The sequence below is a fragment of the Echiichthys vipera genome (assembly GCF_963691815.1).
Source record: "Echiichthys vipera genome assembly, chromosome: 17".
NCBI classification, from domain to species: Eukaryota; Metazoa; Chordata; class Actinopteri; order Perciformes; family Trachinidae; genus Echiichthys; species Echiichthys vipera.
The window spans coordinates 8,199,148-8,221,010 of NC_139842.1; the positions used below are offsets into that span (position 1 = coordinate 8,199,148).

General features: G+C 40.7%; 1 protein-coding gene across 1 annotated transcript in view; it reads right to left on the bottom strand.

Annotated features, from left to right (window-relative positions):
- Positions 1-492: 492 nt before the first annotated feature.
- grin2aa (glutamate receptor, ionotropic, N-methyl D-aspartate 2A, a) overlaps positions 493-21,863 on the bottom strand; it is a gene marked incomplete at its 3' end in the record, with an annotated part of 160,186 nt that continues 138,815 nt past the window's right edge. Inside the window, exons 11-15 of the mRNA XM_083930963.1 lie at positions 19,729-19,889; positions 11,502-11,591; positions 9,089-9,186; positions 4,381-4,619; positions 493-2,457 (exon numbers count right to left, since the gene is read on the bottom strand). Coding sequence (XP_083787089.1) covers positions 493-2,457; positions 4,381-4,619; positions 9,089-9,186; positions 11,502-11,591; positions 19,729-19,889 — 2,553 coding nt within the window. The remainder of the gene's footprint in view (positions 2,458-4,380; positions 4,620-9,088; positions 9,187-11,501; positions 11,592-19,728; positions 19,890-21,863) is intronic.

Genomic DNA, 21,863 nt, shown 5'->3' on the forward strand with positions numbered 1-21,863 from the left:
TTAACTCTAATACCCCTCTCATATAATTTCTCCCATCCTCCTCGCTGTTTCCTCACACATTTCAATCACAAATCAGTTGCCTCCTTCCCAAAAATGCCTGTAGGAGTCCTCCTTTACTGTGACTTAGACCTTCTCTGTCCACTAATGGGACTATGCTATTTCCTAAACCCTTTTCAAAAACCTAATAATGATTCCCCTCTTTACACCAGCATACCTTATGGCAGCGTGCCGGCCATGCAGCCAAATCATTGGTACATGGCAGAGAATGGACAAAAATGGTGATATCATCTGCAAAGATAGTAGTAGTAGTAGTAGTAGTAGTAGTACTAGTCATACCCAAGTGGGCACAAGTTCTTTTGGATTACAATGTCAAAGAGAAAAAGAAAAACGTAGTGTGGCTATGGCATCCCTTGGTGGATAACATAGTTGATAAATTATAATACAAACCCAGAGAGCAGTAAGGAGGAGAGAACACATTATTTCTTATGTCAACTAAACATCTGACTCCAGACTGGGGATTTTTTTATACACCCGTCTATTGCTGAACTGGGCTGAGTTTAGGACACCACGTGGGGCAGGGTATGCACTAGTCTTATTGGCTGAGTAAGGCATCACATGCTCTTTATTGTACATGTCATTGGCTATCCGCCCGTCCCGTGAGCAGTATGAAGTGGTGGATTTCACGGAAGAGCGGAGATTGTTCGCATCGTTGCGTGTTTTGATGGGGGGCACTCCGACGACCGCTGCAGGTGAGGCCACTGCCAGCTGTTTGTAAATATCAGAGGAGCTACGCCCATGGACCAGTCTGGTGCTGGTGTCATCCCTCAGCGAGTGGCTGAGGAAAGGGTTTTCCGAGCCATGGGCCGGGTACAGGGACTTGCTCCTTTTGCTCTCCTCAAGGTTGTGGTTAAACATCATTGATTTTGACCCAGTGCCAAACAATCTGCCGGAGTAGGGACGCATGCCGAAGAGGTTCGCATAGTGCGAGTCAGATGCAGAGTCCAAGAAGCGATCCTTCTCCTTGAGACTAACGCTGCGTGCCGGTCGGCCCAGGTCTACATCCTTGGGCTTTTCTAGCATGATGTTGTCAAAGGAGTGTTGACGACTCAGCCTCAAGCGGTTTCTCTTTTGAACATGCGGCCCATCTGTCTGCGGCCAGTACAGACCAAATATTTCGTCTTGTTGCTGCTGCTGTTGGTGGTGCAGGGTGGGACTGACCAAGGGGTCTGCAAGGAGCTGGTCCTCACTAATGTCATACAGATTGGCTGTGTGGAGGCATGCTTCACACCGATTATAAGGTGAGCGTGAGGCAGAAGCTGCAGCAGGTACAGAAGGAGTATACGACCCTCCTGGTGGGTAGCCAGCAGACACTTTGGACAAGCAGGAACGGCAGTGTGTCTGTTTGTAACGCTCAATGGATTCATGTGGGGGGAGGGCAATATTTTTCTCTTTCAGGTTGTAGTGTTTAGAGTAAGTTGGGTCTGGTAGAAGATCTGAGTCTGTGTGATGCAAGGGCGAGGAGTTCAGATGAATGATGGGCTGCTCACACTTCCTAAAGTTGTCACTGTGGTCGGAGTAGATCTCGGGATAATCCAAATCGTCGGCAGCAAGACCGCGACTCTCGCGGTAGTGAATGGGATCTGAGTGTAGGCTCAGCTCTCGGTCTGAGTCGATAGTGTAAATTTTCTCTCCTCCTCCTCCTCTCCCTGTTTGGTTGGTTCCACCAGTGACCTGTTTAGTCTTTAAGTAGGACAGCTCCACTTCACTGCAGTCCCTTGGGTATTTTGACGTCATCGATCTTTTTTTTAAGTTGTCCTTGGGCTTCAGGTGCTTGTTGTTTTCTGGGTCTTTGTAGGAGGCTGCCCTACTGGAACAGTCGGAGATGTCAGAGTGGGCTGCATCCTCAGGGAGGTAGCGCTGTGTCTTCATCGACATACGCGGGTCCGGCATCAGCATGTCAGGCATCGGAGGGGGCCCAGGAGGCGCAGAACGAAGCGTGTCCACTGACTTCTTCCACAGGGTCCGGGGCGGCTTGGCATTGGTCTGGACTGAGTCAGCAGTCACCGCCACCTCTACTGTGTTGGGATTGGCATCATTTAGGGTCAGAGGATGTTGGCCTCCCTGGAAGATGTAGTTGTTAAGGTGGTCTTTGTGGCGATTGGCAAGATAAGACTGCAGGTCACCAGTGTCCCCATAGATCATATCTTTGGGAGCATAGCTTCGGTTGTCAGCATAGATGAAGTTGCCCTTCTCTGCCATCATGTCCATGATCATGGGACCAGCTGAGTGCATGAACTCACGTTTGGGTGAGTTCATGTGGGAGCCACCCAGGTTAGACATGTTAGTCATCTGTTTTGCTGATTTAATAAGCTTAAGCATTTTGTCCTGGGGGCTGAAGTCCAGATCTGACTTTTTCTTCATGTCAATGTGGACTCCATGGATGCAACTCCAGATTCCCTGCATGAGGATATATGGACAAACAAGTGGAATGGGGGGAAGGAAAGAGGGGAAGTCAAATAAAACATGAGGAAGGCAAACAGGACAAAAATAAGAGGGAAAGAGGAGTGGAGAAAGAAAGACATCAAATGGAAGAGAGGGAGAATCAAACATAAAGATGATTATGAGAGACATGGAGGGAGACAAATAGAATAATTATTACTAAACATATTTGAGGTCTGTATGTTTTATTAAATTTATAAAATGTGTAGTGACTCAGCAAATCATAGGATACACTGAACCAACGCAGTCTTTTATCATGAATAACACAAACTTGACACAGCATTAAATTAGGCTTTATTTCACTTTTCTGAAATACAATTGTTCAGTTTATAAAGAAAACCCCTCAGTAAAGATGGAAATTGGTTATGTTTAAGATATAAATCTTCCAAAGGACCATCAGTGATTGATATAAGAGGAAGATGCAGTAAGAAGAACATAATAATTTAGCATGTTCTCAAGTAGAAATCATTTGGAATTAATCATAAACACACCAAGGCAACAAAACCCACACAAAATGTTGTTCAAAAATAATCCGACCAAGCTAAATGCAGTCTCATGCCCCACCAGTGTGTGTTTTCTAAAGGAGACACAAATGTGATGCAATGCAATGAGACAAGTCTTTCTACAGCTCCATCGATTTAACAGTGAAACTGTTTGCAAAAATGGTTCTTACAGTTATAGAATTCATCTGAACAAAATAACCTGAATCAACGGTGACCTGAAAATATGACAGACTGGGTACAATATCTCTCATAACTCTGTGCCCCGAGCCTTCCTTAAAGGCACACCAGGGGTGACATTTTTTGAGAGGAAAAAATAGGAGAAATTACCATCACTCCAACTGGGAGGATGGTTAATAAAGCCGGCCTTGGACTAAAAAGCCAAACAAGAGATGCCTATATAATGCCTAACAATAATGTCATAGAGCTCACATTTTATGGTTCAAAGAACAAAGGAACGTTTCCTAACTGAGACCATTAATTAGCTCACAAGTGTATCCTTAAAAAGCATTTATAGTATTAACAAATTCAAAGTGCTTTTTGCTTCATCACACATTTTGTGGTTTATGCCTCCTCACCGTACCCCCCTGTTAACTTTGAAAACAGAGTCACACTATGCCTCAAAGATGGAGCAGACACTGCAGTGCTTTTAGGGATGCATGTCTTTGTCTTCTGTTCTCACACACAACAAGGGAAAATGCTGACCTTTCAACGGAATGAGAGAGAATGGATGAATCTAGCGTGGGTTGCCGTGAGTTTACCCAAAAACATGCTGCAATTAGGATCTATTTATGTCAATACTCAGGGCTGCCTCGTGATCCCCCCTTCTGTGCCCATCCCCAGCCTCCTTTGTGCAGCCCTCCCTCCTCCCTCCTTCCTACTTGTTCCACTCAGTTTCTTAGTTTAGCAGTAGCTCTCTTTTCCGCCTGTGTGTGTGTGTGTGTGTGTGTGTGTGTGTGTGTGTGTGTGTGTGTGTGTGTGTGTGTGTGTGTGTGTGTGCGCAAACGTGTTTTCATGCTTGCCCTGCTCTCTTATTCGACTGATAGATAATAGAACTAAGATAGGCCTGTCTGACCTCAGTAATGCAACATTAACCCCCTCGACCATGACCACTGTTAACCCAGTCAGGCCACCCCAGGCCCAGATATTTCACAAAGCCACATACTAGCATATGCATAGACTCAATGGCTTGTTTCTGTTGGTTGACTACTGGGCTTAATTTAAGACTGTTGTTCAGAATGTGCCTTAATTTGATTAAAAATTAAAGATTGTGCAAAGCAGTAGCAGGTCTTTGTTCTCCCAAACCCTGAAAAAAATGGCTAAAGAGTGCCTGCAGAACATGCACACACAAGCCTACACCTATAAACAAACCGACCCTTACCCGACTGATGGAGAAAAGAAGTCCTGGTGTGCCGGTGCAGACCCCAGTGAAGCAATATCTAAGCCTCCAGTAGAAGAGATGCTCAGAGACAAAGGTGATGAGGGAGAGCCCCATGGCTGTGGCCAGCATGTAGAAGACACCGGCCATGTTGTCCACATCTAGCTGACTGGACATCACCTCATTCTTCTCATTGTGGCATATTCCTGTAAGCCATTGGGCTTCTAGTTCCTCCATTTCACCTGAAAAGGAAAAGGGCAGAGAGAGACTCAAATCCTTTACTGAAGGGCTCACTGGGCTTTTTAAGGGTAGACACAGGGATATACCCTGCATTGTATGAAACAGATTTACATGAAGTTAATGTGCATATATATATATATATATATATATATATATATATATAACATCCTGTACAAGCTGCTGTGAAATCTTATCTCCTTGTATTTTAATTGTAGCATTGGCGGCAAATGGTGATATCCTCTGCAAAGAGACTCATAATTAGAATGATTTAAAAAGATGATGTGTCATATGGTATTCATAATTATATTTCAGTATTAAAAATACAAAACATGACTGTACAGCTTACTTTAAATGGATATCCCAATGGTATGGAATTCTTGAAGGGTATGGTCCTGATGCTTTTTTTAAATATTATTTCTTGGGCTTTTTATGCCTTTAATTTTTTTATTACATCTTGAGATTGACAGGGAATTGATTGACAATTACTAACATATTGCCTGGGATGCTTTTTAAGACTATCAACCAATTCCATGGAATGCCATTAAAAGTAAGCTGGACAGTCCATGTTTTGTATTCTTGCTCGACTACTTGCCCTATCCAAGTTGCTTGTCCCAGTGCAGAGCTCCCTACTTTTTCTTCATTACCTCCACCAAGGATGTTATGTTTTCAGCTCAATTTGTCTGTTTGTCTGTCTGAAAGGATTATGGACAAACTACTGGCCTATTTTTCACGAAACTCTGTAGAATGGTATAGCACGGACCAAGGAAGAACTCATTATATTTTGGTGCAGATCCAAATCATGGGGCAGATTAATTTATACGGGGTTTTTTTCACTTTTGTTGACACTGTGAGATAGGACATTTGTGCATCATTCAAGTGGTATCAGAATAATTGGAAAAATTAGTTCCCGTCTGGGAAAATTTGCACTGCATTAACACTATGAGATAGTGCTGCCCCTATAGTTTTTTACACTGCAGATGTTCTTGAACCCAATTTAATTATGTCTATTCATTTGTCATGTATTTGCATTAAAATCTCAAAATAGTGAGACTTAGAGCAAATCATTTCTGTGTTTAGGTGGATGCAGTTTAAAACTAGTTTTGTCAAACTTTAAAGGTTGAATGCTACTTTTTTTAACGGTTTGTTTTTTGGGGGGCTGTTGTTTAAAATAAATTTCTTTGGGCATCACCAGCTCCTAGGCTTCCAGTCCCCTCCATGTTGCCTGATAGGGCACAAAGATTGTGTCTTTAGTGTTAATGGAAGAAAGGTAGGAATCAAGTCAGACCTTATCTTTTCTCATCCCTCACCCTCCAGTTTCCTCTGTGACATTTGGCGTGTGGCTAATCCAATCTGTGTCATTCAGGGCCAGATAACTAAGGCTGCTAGTGGGGAATGACAAATATCATGGTGGTGTTTAGATAGTCTTAGGGGTGCATACTCACTCAAGCATCATTAAACCTTTAGCACAATTGAGGAGAATGTATCTCCTGTTATGTAATATATACATATATATATATATATATATATATATATATATATATATATATATATATATATATAACATATATATACCGTATATATGACATGACAGGACATATATTGACAATTATGATATGTTTGGAATTGGCAGCAATAGAGAATCAAGACAGATGAGATCTTAAGGTATCCACCGGTCACTTCATCTCTTTCCTTTTAAAATTGAGTGCAATCAAGGGTAAAGCTTTGGGGAGCTGCGACTGTCTGCACTGTTGCTCTGTATCCGAGGGGAAGTATTGCTGAAATTCAAATTTTGTTCCAGCATTCAGACGGCTCCAGCAATAGTCTGGTGATCAGTCAGTTGGAACTTGCTTGAAGCATCTTGGAAAACCTTACTTTTAAGATGTGTGAGTGCACTGACAAAATCTTTTGCAATTCTGTCCTCTCCATGACATTATTATGAACCACAAACATTAAATCCATTTCAGTTCGGGACATTCGTTTACTGTAAGCTTCTTCAGAATGCTTATCTGTACTGGGAAAAAAAACTCTACATCACAAACGGTCGAGCGCAAATAGTTCCAAACCCTTACCGGATGATATTTAGGTCTGACTGATTACACTGTTAAAACCAATGACTTTGGACTATTACAACTGCTCCAAGACGGGTACATCTGATCCAGATTGTGCTGTCTGAAACTAGGGTTAAACAAGTAGTGAGAGCAAAAACTTGTTACATTCCCATACTGCTGTCAAACAGGTACTGTGTAAAACAACAGAATCTCATTATAGGTATATTTTGTCCAGACTGTGTGTTTCCAGACTGGCTGTTTTTTCTCTCACTCTCTCTGTTCTTCACCTTCCTCCACTTTCTCCCCTGAAAACCTCTCTCTGTCTTCTCCCTATCTGTGAAAAGTCATATGCTCTCCACCCACATTGTGTCTATCTGATCAAGTAGTATCTGCCAAGACACAGAGTGACTGTCATCTATCAAGGATCTGCCCTCCTCTCACTCGCCATTTCTCTTTCTCTAACACTTTCCTTGTCTTCCTCTCATACCGTGTTCCCTGCCTTGTCCTCTCTAGAACCTCTGGCCATCACACACGTACACTGAATGTTTTTCTGTCTCTCATCACTTTCTCCATGCATCTTTGTCCTCTCTCTCTTCCTCTGTCACTGTGTGTGTGTGTGTGTGTGTGTGTGTGTGTGTGTGTGTGTGTGTGTGTGTGTGCGTGTGCGTGCGTGCGTGCGTGCGTGGGTGTGTGTGTCTGTGTGTGTGTGTGTGTGTGTGTGTGTGTGTGTGTGTGTGTGTGTGTGTGTGTGTGTGTGTGTGTGTGTGTGTGTGTCTCATCATGGCAAAATGTGGTCCTCGAGACACCTAATGTAGCCCAGAAGTGGGTTTGAGGACTTTGGCAGTGGAGATCAAATTTAGAGAACAAAGGATTAATACTTGATTTATTCTGTATCCCATAGAGAAACCCTGGGAGATCCTAGGCAACTTATTAATGTCTAAGAAACCCACTACAATTACTGAACCATGGGAGAGACTCAGTGTGAGAAACTAGTGATGTCCTGTGGGCGCAGATGTGCTGAAGTCATTCAAAGCAATGGCCTCTACACCTATTCATTTTTGATTCCTACAGCCCTAAGAAAAGTTGAAATCTTCTCTTCTGACACAATGGTGACTATTCTCTAATTTTGATCACTGTTTTTTTTCACGAAATAAAGTTTTTTGTTGAAGTGCCTTTGTTATTTTAAAAAAAAACATGCTAGTACAGCAGTGGTATAGCCAAAGCAGATATTCTATAAAAAAAATAACAATATTTCAGAATAAACCAAGTATTAATACTTTGTTCTCCAATTCTGATCTTCAGTGTATGTGTACAGCCAGATTTTGTCACCACAATAGCACTACAACCATACAAGAGGCAGTGATCAAACGTTACAGGTGTGTACTTGAGATCAAAAGGAATGCAGAGTTTAAAGATGGGTGGGGTCCAAGAAAAAACACAGGAAGTAGAGGGGTTTGGAAGTAGGGAAGGGGCCATTAGTGCCCCAGTTTACGCACCTGACTCGATTTGGCGTTGCAGCTGGTGTGCAAGATGGTCCCTTGTTTTATCTCTTTCCCCCCTTCCCATCTCTCCCTTCTCACCTTTGACTGTTACCTTCAACTTTGACCATGACTTTTATCTCATCTTTTTACAACACTGAAAACTTTTACCACACTGAAATTATGAGCATGATGTTAAGACAATGCAGATTGTAAACACCCCCAGTATGTGTTTACATTGAATGTCCCTGCTAAAAAGCTACAAGTGTTAAATAATAAGTTGAGATGATTAATAATAAGAAGAAAAATAAGCAAAACACTGAAGCAGATGTTTTTTAAAAAAAATGATCCACTCATGAATTATGATGGAGTATGGCCTGTATGCTCTGCAGCCCTGATTAGAGAGGATTATTGTGACACCAATGTTCATTTAATCAACGTCAGTGCACTTAATGTGAGTGGCTGTATGAATACTTACATCAGCAAAATGCTTTTGATGTAAAATGTAAATGAATCTGTCACTAAAAGCTCGGACTGTCTCGCTTTCGCTCTGTTTTGCAGTTGGAAATTGTTTACGCAAGAACTTCTCAAGCTACTGTAATAAAGGAATGTGGTGGTTCAAGTAGAGTAATGCCTACACACACACACACACACACACACACACACACACACACACACATACACACAAACGGATCTGGTGCTGCAGAGAGGAATATATTAGAATAACTTACACACTCTGCCCTCTGTTTAGAGCAGCTTTTTGTGTCCAGAATAACATCAAAGGACTATTTATACTTCACTGCTTTCCCTTTGTGCTGTCAGCAGACAAGGCAGTGGAGATGAGTTTGTGTGTGTATACATGTGCATGAGTTGCAAACCTGGCAAGGAAAAATGTAATGTACTTTGAATTTCTGTATGAGAACGCTGTGCGAGTGTGTTTCTCACCATCTCCAATGATGGCCAGGATAGCCAGATCCACCTGTCGTTTCCAGTAGGAGCCTTTCTGTAGAGCAATGCCGTAACCAGTAGTGGCAAAGATATACCTGGACATAAGCACATCCAAATGCACACACACACATACACAGAAAATACATAGTTTAACCTTTGAACAAATATTTTATTCCTCCAGATGGTGTCTACAAAATACCCTTAAAAGGTGCAATTTGTAGTTTCTGGTCACATGCCCAAAACAAAAGGGGCAGCATTTCACCTTTTGCAAGAATTAAATGATTTTCTAACTGCAGCAATGGCATTGTTTAGGATTGTGTATAGTTAGACATGCAATAAACCTTGCAATGTCCTCAAAAATGTAACTGAGACTCTGAGTTTAAGAGACTGTTGCAATGGACAGGTCCCTGTAGAGTCTAGCTCCATCCCAGTGGAGATTACTCGCTCAGCGGAGCGCACAGAGACCAACAGCCTAGCAGAGAGGAGGGACAGGAAGTGATGAGATAGGAAGCAGAAGCAAGGCGGGTGAGCATGGATCCCGCCCAGGGTAAGAACCCTGGGTTTAAGAAGGTTTAAGAAGAAGGTATAAGAACCCCATAAACCTTCTGTATCCAGCGTCTTTCTTGTCAACACCCGCTCTCATGGACGACATGAGGGTGTGGATTACCAACCACAGCACAGAGAGCTGTGATATCGGAGAACTGGCTGCTTGAGGAAACCCATGCTTTAGCTGGTGCGGCACACCCGCATCACATTGCATCACTTTTGCTTCCTCTCTGCTTGGCTCTCCCTGGGGACCCCTTCATTGCAACAACCTCTTAAACACTGGCTCCCAGTTGAGGTGTCCGGGCAGCTGCGTCTGTGCCATGGGCAGCTCTACTCCTTCATCCTCTCATTTTGAACTGAGGGCAGCCTGGACACTACAGTCTCTCACTACTGCCTCTCGAGGTATAAGTGGTATTACAAGACAGGACGCACTGATTAGCATTCTTATCTTAGTGGATATCTCTGCGACACACACATACATAGATGTTTTTAACACAATGTCTAAACTGTAACTTCTTCACATTCTGTTGATAGTGGTTGTTCATTTTTTTTTTAATGTTTTAAACAAAAAATCGGTCCTTCCCTTCCATATTGCACATTGCATGAGATACCTCATGCATAATTAAACATATACAGTAAATGTCATGAAGTGAAAATTTAGCCCACAGATGTTCAATCAAAATGACCAAAACAATATTTTTTGGTTTTGGTCTTCCCAAAGACAAGCAGTCCTAGTGTCTGCCCTCAAAGGGAAGGTTTACATTTTTCAGGTCTATCTTATAGTAACACTGCCCCATATGGACATTGTAACAATTGTGGCTGCTTTAATCATCCCTCCGCTCCACACTGGCCTTGAAGAGGTCCCTTCTTAAAGAAATTTCAGTGTTCAATTGCTTTAAAAATGGATCTCTTTGCAGCTAGTGTGAAGAAGAGGAACAACTGACAATGACTAATAATACTTATAATATGCATATGGGCATATGAGTGTTGTTTTAAGACAGACTTTAAAAAATTGTTACCATCTATTAAATAATTTATTTTATCCTTATAATCCTAATATATGTATTGCTGCCACTGCCAGAAAAAAGAAACACATACAGACTTACATAATTACATTATAATGAAACAGGTTTCACATTATAATGTGATAAATTATTATATTGTTATAACATGAAACTCATGATTAAATGAGGAAATGGAGTGCAGAGAACGGATAAACTGACTAACTTACACAATTTGAGTAGTTCAACTTCATGCTTGATTTGAGACATTTTGAGTTTCATTGTAAACAAAAGCCCTAGGCTAATTATGCAGGATGACAAAGTTACGCTGCTGGAAGCTACTAGTTACCGGACAACAGGTCCAGACCAGACAGAGAAATAATTTGGCACCTAACCCTCTTTAAAACGCACATTTGTCTTTTTTACCATTTGTTTTTAATATAGATAAAACAAATTAGATAAAACGTGTGACTTGAGCTTTAGAGGAGCTGGTTAACACATTTTGCTGCCTTTGGACTGAGGCAGACTAGCTGTTTCCCCCCTGTTTTCAGTCTCTGTGATAAGCTAAGTTAGCCGACTGCTGGTGGTAGCTTTATACTTACTGTATAGACATGAGGGAGATCAATCTTCTCTTTCAGCAAGAAAACGATTAAGCCTATCTTCAAAATGTCAAACTTTTACTTTTATGTGTCATCACAAAGAACTCAATAAGCAATTACTTATCACTGTTTCATTACAACCCCAAACAAACCCTTTATATGACTTAACACAATGGTTTGGACCGAAGAATGGCAGGACCAGACCGTGAAGTGAAGACAACCCACACTTAAAGTGTCTTTCCAAAGAATTAAAGCTGTGGTTACCCGCTGCCAATGGTCACCAGCTTACACCCCTCATCTCTGCCGGCCATGTAGTTCAACACTGCAGCATCATAGATGAAGGCATCCAGTTTCCTGCAAAGGAGGAGAAAAAAGAACAAAGGAAAGAGACAGAAGAAAACAGACAGAGGGAGGGGATGAAGATGCATGAGGGGTTTCAATTTGTTTTGTTGTTGTTTTTAACGAGAGAGTGAGTGAGAAGCGTACAGGTTGAGACAGAACGCAGAAGAGGGGCTTATTTTTGTTTCAGTGTGTTGTTTGTGGATCAATTCTAAACTGTTAAATCATCTCCAATAGGACTGCAATCCAAGCGTAACCAAACACACAGAGGACACAGTGGGGTGTGGCTGCGGTTCAATACAGCACGCTTCACTGATGATAGGCCCTTGGAGGCACATGGACGACCTAAACAAACTTTAAACAGACACAGTCCTTTTTTCTGCCTTCCTCTTCACGCAAAACAACAACCACACACACACATACACACAAATAAGCAGGTTGCAAAGTGGAAAGCACAAGCGAAAAGATCCCAGACTCCGACTGACATTTTCAATGTAACTGATGCCATCACTAACCGCTGTTCTCCCACTTTCTTGTTGCCGGCTCACACACACACACACACACACACACACACACACACACACACACACACACACGAACACGTAGAGAGAGCTGCTAATAGTGCAGTGACTGGCTGGCATTTACTGAATGTCAGATCCAGCCCTCTAACGGAGTCTCACAGCCGATAGTTCAGCTGTGTAATTAGCTTAACCCAGCACTAGCTCCATCCACACGCAGGCTGTGTCCAAACCAGGCAAAACCAGGCGTGTGTGTCGGGTTGTGCGTTTTTGTTTGTGTGTATACTTCAGCAGGAGAGGAAATGCACATGTGTGGCTGCGCACTAGTAAGCATAGATTTGCGCGTGCATGTTTGTAGACACCGACCAGACATACCATGGCTCTAATGGCTTTGAGAGGGACTGAGCCATAACAATCTGTCTCACCTTTATTTGGATGAATTTAATGTAGCAGCACAGATTTTCTTGCCACTTTCCATCTTCACCTTTGAATGTAATCTTTGACACGCAAAAGTAGCATTGAGTGTGACTTTGAATCGTATTTTACACAACAACAGAGAGCAGTACATAACCTGTCAGTTGAACTTCTGTTCAAATAGCGTCTGGACCCCAAAGACAACATTCCTATGTTTTGACTTTTCGTGAACTTGAAAGTTGAAATCACAGTTTCAAACCCTAAACAACCTCTAGCACCCAATAAAGGAATAAATTCCTCAAAATGCGATAATGACTAAAAATTTTATATAATTTTCATTTTGCCTCATGGAATAAAAACGTGTAATAACATTTCTACTGATACCAATCACCTGGAAGGTATTACCAGGAAATACCTTCCAGGCGTTTTATTCTTTCCCCTCAAAACTAATCATGTAATAATTTTGACGGATAATGTTAAAGTATGCTTTTTCCTTAGAAATGCAAAGTGTACAATTATACATAATGTACAAAACTGTTAGTGTCATGTTAACCTACTGAAAACACTTGCATTTGACATTGATTTGATGTTTAGGAAAGTTTCTATTTTCTAATGTACTTAAGCATTAAGGTCAACCTTTTTTGAACGCCGCATTTTCATAAGTGAGATCAAGTGAGGCAAACGAGACACGTCATTCAAATATTAATCACTGTTGACTCAGATCAAAAATAACTTTTAAATGAGCTGGATTTTACAGTTTTGCTTTCATCACTTGCTTTTGTACCGTAAGCCATCTTCTGCAGCTTTTGTCATCTTCTAATAGTGTTAAATCTTAGACCCACTCAGGTCTAATGGACAATCCATGCACAAGCTTTATTAGCATTGGTATGGGCTGGTTAATTTCCCATTGATAGGCAGTTTAGTTTAATGCATCTTTTCCTGAAAATGTACCACTTGCCATCTGTTGTAAATTTCAAACTCTTCTCTCACTTTACATTTCCAAACATTAAATCACTGTCAAATGTTAGTGGTTTCAGTGGACTAACGTGCCACTAACAGTTTTAACATTATAACATTATCCTTTGAAATGATAAAATCATCAGTTTTGAGAAGAAAACATAACCACTTAATCATTATTGGTAAAAATGTTATTATAATATCAGTCAGGATGTTTTTGGTCAAGTCATAACATTATTGGGTTTTATTAGATTGATGATCAGGTTAAATGCACATGTTGTTACATTTTCAGTCAATTGTTAGATTATTGGGAGCTACACATCCCAAAAGGAAAAGATTATTACATATCTACCCTTCAGTTTCAGTTAAGACATGCAAGGCTGTCTTCAGACTGACAACAGCACTGCATCATAAAAACTCAGGGGGCTGCATTGGTGTGGCTACCAGAGAGAAAATGAAACAGTTCAGGTTGAAGGCTCATGACTCTCCATGCTGAGTCTCTGGAAACACTGGAAAGTTCATACAAAATTAAACTCCTCCATGTTAAAAATGTGATACACGGTACAAGTTATTTGCAGTGTGCTTCTGCATGTTTCAGTGGAGCGTGTTGCTTTCTTTGGCAGTGCCCTTTGTATTGGGATCCCTGCTGTGCCGTCACAGCAGTTTCATTGAAAGTGAATTAAGAGGCTGTGTTTTTCTTGCAGCTCTCATGTCAGTTTGGGAACTACAGTCTGTTGGCATTAAGGAGTTTAGTGCTATTTATTAAAATATCACCACATGCACAGTTGTGCATACAGTTATGTTCAAATTGTGGCTCATCTTAAAGGTTATGTAACCACTGTTCCTATGGTAGCAATAATGCATTAGTCAACTTAGTTTCATCATGTTGAGGATTAGGGTTGCAAAGGGGCGGAACATTTCCTGAACATTACCAGAAACTTTCCATGGGAGCTTAAGCCGAGTGGAATTTTATTATTAGGAATTATTCCAAAATGGAAACTGTCCATGGGAATTTATGGCAACTAACTGGAAATTGGGAGAATTTAAACAAACTATATCATATCCAAACATTAATATAAACATTTTGTTTGTCATAGACAGACATCCATGCAAAATAATACAATTAAAAACCATTACATTTGAACTGATTTACTTGTAAGTAGAATTTGAGCAAGTTTAAAAAAAATGTATTGAACAATTATTTCATTGAACAACAACAACAACACGAATGTTGTTGTAAAATATGAATCATCCCCCAACCCCACCTATTCAAAAATTAAGTAAAATGCCACCCCCGCCCTCCAAACGTCCCATTCAAAATGTTAAATGAAAAGAGCCCCCTCTCACTCTAAGAAAGTGGATGTGATTGAGAAATGCACAGTGCATGTAGGGGACGTGGCTTCAATACCCCTGTCGTAAGCAGTGTGCTATGTGCATGTGATTGGGGAATAGCATAGATATTCTCAGGTGTACTTACATGAAATCTGTTTTTTTTAGTCAAGATTATGCTGAGATATATTTTCCCCAACTATATTTAAAATTCAACCTTCAATTTTGTAAATTCCAGGTTTATTCCCATTAATTCCTGTTTATTAACAATAAATTCCTGTCAATTCTCATGGAAAGTTTCCAACTTTGGAAATTCAAGGAATTTTGCAACCCTATTGAGGATATTATGCTGTAGTCAGCGGAATATCTAGCTAAGAAATAGACAATACCATGGATGTAGAATACCTGACTCTGCCAGATGGATTGATTCGCATGATTCTCATTTGCTCAGAATATCCAACTAGGAACTCTCGTTTGGTCATGTTTTGGGAAGGGGTGAAAATACTGGTTGCTGAATGGATAAACCCTCTGTTTATCACCAACGTATGGGCCAAATCAACCAATCAACAACAAAGTGTATGGCGTACTAACAGCGTTGAGGCAGTGCTCAGCACGTAAACATGGCAGTAAAGCATATTTGCCGGGGGGGTTTTTCTAACGCAAATTTATGTATAAAAAGCAAAATTACCGGTGCCCGTCCGTATTCCAACAGAAGGGTCCAAGACAAAAAAAGCATTAGCAAGCAGCTTGCTCGATAGCTGAGCTCATCTCATCTGCGGAAGCTGCCACATTGTTTACACTGAACAGTAGCAGGAGTTCTCTTTCATCACACTTAAATCCGCCTCAAAACCAACGCTGATTGGTTCGTTCCCTTGGCAAACTTCTCCAAATTTTCTCCGCCGCACATTACCAGACTGACCCGCGAGAAAAATACAATGGAGCTCCCAAGATCAGGATGGTCTCATGAGGCAAGGATGTAGTCGGTTTTATCTAGCAGAGCATTAAGCAATATAGGTGAATGAACACAAGTAGTTTGTGTTTTGAATGACTTAATTTACTTACTTTTGCAGAGTAAATGAACCCTTATTCCAAACTTAGCCATAGACTAAGAAAAAATAAAAAAATAAAAAAATAATTTAATTCACTGTGCCGCTCAAAGGCTAGCTGCAACTTTAAGGTGGATCATTTCCTTACATGTTACTCAATGCAAGTATTGACATCGTGAATCAATCAACACACCTTTAATGTGAACATGAAAACTTTGAGCATTCCATTTGTTTTCATTGGCTGTCTTGATTTACATACGCTTTAGTGATGATGAGAAGAAAAAAGTGGTGGCACTTCATTTCTGTGCTCTCCAGCAACTATGGCATTATCCAACATGTTTTGCAACATAGAAATGCAACAATATTAATAAATATTTGTAATTCATTAACTTATAAAATAATCTAAACTGAGCTGGGACTGTGAGTCATTTAGGTCCTGGAATGTAATCAAATCAATTCAACTCCCTGGTGCATCGTTTTGGTTCTTGTGGCTGTAACAGATTTTGCATGTAAAGCCTGTCAGCATTATGTGTGATCAGAGCTAATCCAGCCATCGAGCCTCAAACAGCTGAACGCTGCAGCGTTGCTCATCTGCTAATACCACAGAATAGAATTATCAATGAGGGTATTACTAGCGGCACGCACCTGCCGCTGAATGTGTGTGTACAGATACACATGACCGTGTGTCTTTCTATTTCTAAGCATTTGAATGGTGCACATGTCAGTTTTAGGTTAGCATTTGTGTATGTTTTTACCTCCTTGCTGTATGTTAAGACAACAACACAGGCGAGAACGTATGAGAGTATTAAAGATGCAGGAGTGGTTTAACCTGTCTTTACGTGTTAACATCCAGTTTACTTATGACTTATGGATGAGAGAGAATGAGCTGAAAGAGATATCTGCATAAACATCAGGGATCCTGAATTACATCCTTATATTTGTTGCATGTGTATTCTTTTTTTCCCCCTCTCTCCTCGCTTTCCATGAGGCAGCTCCTTCAAGCTGAGAACTCTGATAGGATCACACCCTATAGACATTAACCAATAAGAAACAACTTCTCGTTATATCATCTCATTAACCTTTTGTCCTTTACCAGGTTCTTTCCACCATTTTTTTTCTCCTTTTCCCTGCCATCTCTCCATTCCATAATGTCCCATCAGCCCGTCCTGAGCTCCCTTTGTCTCCCTTCTCATTCTCCTCTCAACTCTTACCCTCAATTTCCCCTTCTTTCCTTTTTTGATTCCCTTCATTTTTCATTCCATTACCATTTTCTTCTTCTCAAGTGTCTTGGCTCTTTACTCCTGCCCTCCACACTTCCTTCATTTCCTCCAATCCGGCATTGTGCCCTTGGCCTCTTACCCCGCCCCCTCCCCTCTTATTCTCATGTGATGGTGTGATGAGAGTCACCCCAGTGCTCCTCCATTCCTCCACTCATCCATCCATCCAACCCCAAATGGTTCCACTCTTTCAATTTGTCCTTGGTTAGCTTTAAGATACAACCCCCTCTCTCTCTTACTCACACACACACACACACACACACACACACACACACACACACACACACACACACACACACACACACACACACACACACACACACACACACACACACACACACACACACACACACACACACACACACACACACACACACACACACACACACACACACACACACACACACACACACACACAATATGAAAGTATATTGACGACAAAAGATCTAAGAGCACAAAACATAGTATTTGCGCTACTCAGTCTGCAAGTCGACATTTGAGAGAGCACAGGTACAGATTTGTGGGAAGAGAATCAGATTTTGAGATTCCAATGTTTTGGCAGCTTCTGAGCTGCAACGGGACACACCCACATTGGGACCTCAGGGTCATGTCTTTTACAAAGTCAAAGTCTGCAAAAAGAAAAAAGTCTTTGAATAATAAAAAAGTTTAATGCTTGGAAGTACTGACTGGCAACAATATGATCTACAGTGGATCTGCACTGTAGATTCTGGCGATCCAACTGATCTTCTTACTGCTGCCTAGTTTATTCATACCTGAATGTTGAATGTGTGACAATAAACTCCATTCTTAAATGTTTCACTTAAAATTGATCTAATGATTTCATCAATTGTATTAGCATTATTTAGAAAAAAAGAAAGTATTCACCCCCTTGGCTTTTTTTCCTATGTTGTTACATTTCAGCCTTTAGTTGGATGTTTTTTAAATCTGAATTTTGGTGCTCTGGTCTGATGAGACTAAAATTGAACTTTTTCCACCATCAAAGAAAACCCTATGTCTGGCGCAAACCCAACACATCACATCACCCAAAGAACACCATGCCCACAGTGAAACATGCTGTGGGAATGTTTTTTAGCAGCCGGGACTGGGAAACTCGTCAGAGTTGAGGGAAAGATGGATGGTGCTATATACAGGGATATTCTTGAGCAAAGCCTGTACCACTCTTTGCGTGACTTGAGGCTAGGATGGAGGTTTACCTTCCAACAGGACAATGACCCCAAACACCCTGCTAAGGCAACACTTGAGTGGTTTAAGGGGAAACATGTAAATGTGGTGTAATGGCCTAGTCAAAGCCCAGGTCTCAATCCGATAGATAATCTGTGGTCAGACTTAAAGATTGCTGTTCACAAGCGCAAACCATGCAACCATGAAGTAGCTGGAGCAGTTTTGCAAAAATCCCAGTGGTAAAAGCTCATAGAGACTTTTCCAAAGCAACTTGGAGCTGTGATTGCCGCAAAAGTTGGCTCGCAAAGGATTGACTTTAAGGGGGTGAATAGTTATGCACGTTCACTTTTTTTCTGTTATTTTGTTCTATTTGTTGTTTACTTCATAAAAAAAAAAAAAATCTTCTAAGTTGTCTGCATGCTCAGTAAATTAAAAATGCAAATCCTCAAACAATCCATGTTTATTCCAGGTTGTAAGGCAATAAAACATCAAAAACGCCAAGGGGGTGAATACTTTTGCAAGGCAGTGTATAAGAAAACGCTCAATCTAGTTCAGAAAATCACTGCTAGAAGTAGAAGTGAACATGAAGCTAACATGGCCACTTAGATATATAGCTAGTAGTAGCTATATAGCTACTTTTTAATTAATTTGACTTAAATTACTGACCTAATGGCTTGAAAGTTGTACTGTTTTCCTACAGATTGACTGTGATTTTAGTAATTTAGTGTGCATTTAGATTTTTAGTATAACACATACTCTAGATATTGCTCCTTGTCTCCATCTGGTGGTTTTATTTTGAAAGCAGAATGTAAGCGTCTAACAGGAGGACCTTCCCCTTCTACGCTAAACTGAACAGGTGACTCCCTTTGAGCTCAGGGGATTCAGACTGCCAAAAGTGACCGTGAGCAGCTTTGACCATTTGACAATCTCTATCACTGGCTAAAATGTTGCTGCATGTTCAAATAATCTGTTGCACTCACGCTCACACATTTCTGTTCTCCCCGTGCACTAATCTAATTCTGCTCTTACAAATCCATCCCTGTGTGCTCTCAAAGGTTGACTTGCAGACTGAGTAGCGCTGTAATTTGTTTTGTGCTCTCTCAAATTGTTTGTCGTCAATATACTGCCATAACACACCACCGCCAGTCCCACTGTAGAGACCAGAACTAAAAATAGCTCCTGCTTCCCAATGAGGAAGCCCATTCATCCCCGGTCTCAGAGGAACTGACACACTCACACACACACACACACACACACACACACACACACACACACACACACACACACACACACACACACACACACACACACACACACACACACACACACACACACACACACACACACACACACACACACACACACACACACACACACACACACACACACACACACACACACACACACACACACACACACACAAACTTACCCCGTTTTGAGGCTGACAAGTGCGTCCACGACTCCAGTTTGATGATATTTTACCATGTACTGGTGCATAGCAGGGTAGTTCTTCCTGATGTTCCTCTCTGTGGATCCGTTTGGAACTGTCCCAAAGCGGAACGGAGGCGAGTATGCGTACGGGTTCTGAAACTGCGGTGGAGTAAACATGGAGAGGAAAAAAAAACAGAGGGGTAAATAAAACACAGAGAGAAGCTGTGACTGACAACATGTATTCCAAATGTGCTTCTGTGTTTCTAAATGTATTAGGTCACATCAACTGGTACCCTATGGATAAGATATAATAGGCCCCATTTGAAAAGGACCCCCTTTGTGTGTATTTGTATGGGGGGCGGTTAGTCTGAAACATAAAAATACCAGGCATAAATGTCAACCCTTTCACCCAAAAAATGTATTATTTTTATAAATGAAAATGATTGTGTGATTTCATTAAATAACTTACTTTGCTAACATCAAACTAGTTTTAAAATGTGTAAAGTTGAATCTGAATCAAACCGACTTTGTTGGAATGTAGTTTTTATGCACACAGTATTGCGTGTATATAATGTTGGTATAAACACAGACTAACACAACATGCCTTGGAAACATGCCTTTTTGTCAATGTCTATAAATACTGTATTTCAGTAGAGTTGTACTCTTTAAAGAAAATCAACAAATCAACAGCTCTATCATCTAAATAAGTATGGTGATATTCAGGCTTTTGTTATTTACAGTTTGTACATTTAACTACAAAGGGAATGCACTGTAGCCTTATTCGTATGTTATCCACAGAGATGTCAAAAGTATTCAAATTCATTACTCAAGTAGAAGTATAGATACTTTTTACTTGAGTAAAAGTGTAAAAGTACTGGTTTCAAAACTAGTTAAAGTATAAAAGTAAAAGTAATGTAAGGGGAAAAAATGCCATTGAAGACAAATGCTTAGGCCACACCACAGGGGCCTATAGTGCACTACCCCACCTCCCTAAAAAACATTTTTCTAAAGGCCACACAAACTATCTAACTAAGCCATTAGCTTGTGGTACTTGGGTGCGCAGAGCTTGCAGTGCATTCGAAAGGAGGGTTTTTTTTTCTAATTCTTCAAGGTACGGCTAGGGATGTAGAAGGGTTGGCTGGTCTTCCTGGCTACCAACAGAGAGGTTGGTAGCCAGTAACCAGAATTGGTTGGGACAATTCGCTCCAGTTCTCATGCAGATATCCTCATACTAGGCTACAATCTGTACGTCAGCTATTTCCTTGCTGGAGTGTATGTGATTTGTGTCATGTGCAGATGGATGTGGATCACGTACGAGGGTACATAGGGTGTCGGAATGGTATATGTTTATACTTCTCATAAAACCACAATCAATGAACTCTATCCGGAAGTCACAATTTATCTGGACAGGTTTTTTTATGTGTGTGTTTTTGAACAATATACAGTATATATATATATATATATATATATATATATATACGGTATATATACAGGTATATAGACTGTGTACACGCACCAGTAGCCATTTCACAGAATTAAATAGAATGTCATAATGCATTTCGTATATTATTCAAACCCACTTCCTAGAGTTTAATAGAATCATATTTCATGAGATCATACGAATTGTTGTGCGTAATGTTTTTTAAGATATCATACAAACTTATTGATGAAAATATGATCCGATCCTGCCTTAAGCTGCACAACAGTACCTTTGTATTAGCATGTGTACTATATGTGTACTATATATCCATACTATGTGTGAATATGTATTTGTATGTGTGTGTGTGCATTCATACAAGACAGTGACTAAACCTATAGACGGCACATGAGAAATTGTATGTGCATGTTTTAATATTGTTCAACATCTGAAAAAAAACCATCTGTGTTTGATTGTTATATTGTTTATGTAAACTAGTTACCTACTAAATGTATTTGCATTAGAGTTATGTAAATATTTATGCATACAGTATCTGCCTGAACACATGTGCATCTCTATTGTATAATGAGGTCAGGGCGAGGGCGCGTTGATAAGTCCGCTGTGCATGCGTTAGTGGTGATGTCACACCGTGTGTGTCAGCATCACAACTGATAGACCTCAGGAGACGCTCCCTCCTCACACAGCCCTTCCTATGG